Source organism: Epinephelus moara, unplaced genomic scaffold (genome assembly GCF_006386435.1).
Source record: "Epinephelus moara isolate mb unplaced genomic scaffold, YSFRI_EMoa_1.0 scaffold3347, whole genome shotgun sequence".
NCBI classification, from domain to species: domain Eukaryota; kingdom Metazoa; phylum Chordata; class Actinopteri; order Perciformes; family Serranidae; genus Epinephelus; species Epinephelus moara.
The window spans coordinates 1-3,601 of record NW_026081035.1 but is presented as its reverse complement, the minus strand read 5'-3'; the positions used below and the strand labels follow the sequence as shown (position 1 = coordinate 3,601).

Sequence of the window (3,601 nt, the reverse complement as noted above, 5' to 3'; positions counted from 1 at the left end):
GGTTGTAGCAGAACTTATGTATTTCTGAGTTGTTCCTGACAATACCCCTCATAAAAAATAAACTAGAAATAAACATTTAAACAATAAAAAAAAACTAAAAAACGTAAACCCACTCTGGAAATTAAGTGAAACTAAATCAAATTGAAAACTAAAATTAAAAATAAAAACTGACAAAAAATACAAAACTATAGTATCTTGGACAGAAACGACATATTATATTTCTAATATTACTGAATCACAAAAATTATGAATTTAAAAATGTTACATCACAGCATGTATCTGAATATTGCTTCTGCTAGTTGTCATATAACTTTTTGTTTTTAACTGTTTCTCTAAATAATACTGCTGCATCTGCATTAAGATTTAGAAGACTCCAGTGAGGTTTGTTCTGAAATTGTAATTGTGTTGTAATGTCAGAACGTATGTGTCTTTTTTGTTCTGACACAGTGGATTAAACTTACACACTGAAGGAGAGGGGAACTCCTCGTGTCCTCTTATAGCACAGGAGACGTTGTCACTAAGACCAAACCGGGCTTTATAAGAAGACGTCTCCACTCCAGTAATTTCCTCTTTATTACTGAACCAGATGTAGGACAGACGACCAGCTGGACTGCAGCTGCTGTGACACTTCAGCTCTGCCTCAGTAACAGACTGCCCGATTGTTATTCTGGTCACCTGCACCTGGAAAGCTGGATATGAGAACAAGAAACAATATTATCACTGTGTCTAAAAAACAGATGATGGATGTACATATCATACACATCAACACAACAGTATTAATTCCTATAAGAGGTGGAGAGCATTTGAATCTATTTATTTATGCAACAGTAATTACACAAACACATTGATCCTTATCCACATGTTGAGTGTTTTTAAATGTACCGTGTTGGTGTATTTACATCAGTCTGTGTTTACCTGTGACAGTCAGAGTTGTACCAGGTAAACTACTCCTCCATTCAAAGCTTGGTGTTGTGAATTTGAAGTGATACTCAGCTGAGTCGCTCTCTCTCAGGTCAGTGATTCTCAGGGTGGAGCGTCCTCCCTCTGTGTCAATGACCTGAACACGACCTGCAAACTGGGAGTCTTTACTAAGGTCCTCAGGCTGTGAGGGATTCTGCCACTGATCTTTACGTTCAGGACTGAACCAGAATTTGGAGTCAACATAATACTTGTAACTGCTGTAAGTGCAAGAAATGTCCACTGATGAGCCTTTGAAGGCACAGATGTTTCTGACAGTGTACGTCACTCTGTTGCAGGTTTGACCATCGGCACCTGAAAGATAAAATCATCTTCTGATCATTTTTAAAGTGCAGTCATTGAGGAGTCACAAGTGGGATCTCCATATTAAGGAAACATGAATAACACAGCTCCACTAGATGGTGTTATGTTAATAGATATATGTGGAGTAAACTCACATGTTGGAGGAGAGGGGGAATCCTCATATCCTTTTACAGCACAAGAATAACTGTCTTTGTAATTATAGTTGCCTAAATTATAAGAAGAAGATGCTGCTGCCTTAATTTTCTGTCCGTTTTTGTACCAGATGAAGGAAGGGCGAACAAGTACACAACTGCTTTGACACTTAAGGCTATAACTATTATATCTGCTCACCTGGAGACCTGGATTTGTGAAGAGGGAACAGGAATGTTATTTTAGACAAAACTGTCAACACACACACATGCAAATAAACACATCTATATTATTGTTTTCTAGATGTTGAACATTTGGAAATAATTAACATATGAATGAAAATGTTACCTGTGACAGACAAAGTGACTCCAGGTTCACCAGTATAACCAGTGAGTTGGTTTGTTGTGAACCTGAACTTGTACTTAGCTGAGTCGCTCTCTCTCAGGTCTGTGATTCTCAGAGTGCAGTAGTTCCTAATCTTATCACAGTCATACTGCACACGACCTGAATACTGTGGGTCTGTTGTCAGATCTACAGGATCATATGGATACATGTTGGTAAACCAGAATGTTTTCTCAACTGTAATTTGACGGCCATATATTCTGGATGGGTATCTGTAGCTGCAGTGTATTTCCACTGTTGATCCTTTTACAGCACAGATCTCAGTAGAGGTGTAAGTCACTCTCCAGTCATCCTGACCCTGTATCACTGTAACACAGAGCACATCAGGAACCACAATCAGACTCAGAACATCAGGAGACAGACTTTCATTTGTATTGAAGGAGCTTCAGTGTGTGAAACTTTATTTAACTCACGTCTGCTCTCATGCCATCACACTTTAAGTCAGTGTGAGACAAAGATTAACTTATAGTTCCAGCTTGTTTTTGGTTTTGGCTGGGGGCGTGTAAACAAACTTTACAAAATGTTACAGACTAAACTTTGACTGTTTTACTGCCATTTCAAACTGAAGACTTATTCTGCATCACATGTTTCTGATATGTTTACTTCTTTTTCAGGACTTTTTAATGTCTGTCCCTTTTTATGGTTATTTCAGGTTATGCCAAAGTGAACAGAGGTGTGGAGAAATGTGCAAATCATTCAGTTTTACATGATTATTTATAACGCAGAGAAACACAGTCAAAGATGAAGACATGATCTCTGCAGTTAATCTCTAAGTGCACTGAGGCAGGACATCATACACACAGTGCAGTGAAGGAACTGAAATTCACTGAACCTGTGAACTTGAGCACAGCGTTTACAGAACAGATAGCTGAAGATAAACTGGTAGATGAGTGTGGTACATAAAAAAAGAATCTGCTTTGCTCGGTTGCTTTTCTTTGTGTGGTCAGGCTGCAGCAGAGTGTGAATGGAAACTGTAGAGACATGCAGAACACTGAGGTGTTGGCAAATAGTGTGACATGTAGATCACAACTTCTTCCACAGAGAGATAGAGCCACAACTACTGATGTTTATTTAAAAAAAGCTGCTCAGATTAACCTTGGCTGATGCACATGTCTGTTTTAAAGGTGGAAATGTAAATTATAGCTGTATATCTGTATCAGATCTTTTCGACTGGTAAATTCACAGTTCAGATTGTAAGTACCAACAGGCAAAGTTCCAGGCAGCCTGATCAGTGTTTATGAGAGGAAACCACAGAGGGTTAAAGTTCCTGTTGTTGTTGCACTAGAATTGGGGTCAGCAACCTTACATGGCCTGCAGTGGCCACAAATAACCCCTTTCACTATCATTGTTACCACAGCTTCAAATCATCCATCATCAGCCCTGTGCCCAAGTCGTCTAAGGCGAGCTGTCTGAATGACTTCAGACCTGTTGCACTCACTTCAGTAGCCATGAAAGTATTTGAGCACCTGGTTTTGGCCTATCTAAAATCCCACACCGCACTCAACAAGGACCCTCTCCAGTTTGCATACAGCACTAACCAGTCAGTTGAAGATGCCATCAACCTAGCACTTCACTACTCTCCACCATCTGGAATCACACAATACATATGCACTCATTCTGTTCATCGATTTCAGCTCAGCCTTTAATAGCATTCACCCACTCATACTTCACAATAAACTAGTAATGAACATTCACCCTGCCATGTGCCAATGGATCCTACACTTTTTACTGAGCAGAGAACAGAGAGTCAAAATAGGCAATAAAATATCCAGCCCCCTGGTTATCAACA

The 3,601-nt window shown here is 39.4% G+C and overlaps 1 protein-coding gene across 1 annotated transcript; it reads right to left on the bottom strand.

Annotated features, from left to right (window-relative positions):
* Positions 1-461: 461 nt before the first annotated feature.
* Positions 462-2,118, bottom strand: LOC126387285 (uncharacterized; the record flags this gene model as incomplete). The annotated part of the gene is made up of 4 exons (XM_050039817.1): positions 462-689; positions 916-1,272; positions 1,416-1,619; positions 1,759-2,118. Coding segments are annotated over 4 exons (1,149 nt in total), but the record flags the coding sequence as incomplete, so codon positions are not given.
* Between the last annotated feature and the right edge of the window lie 1,483 nt (positions 2,119-3,601).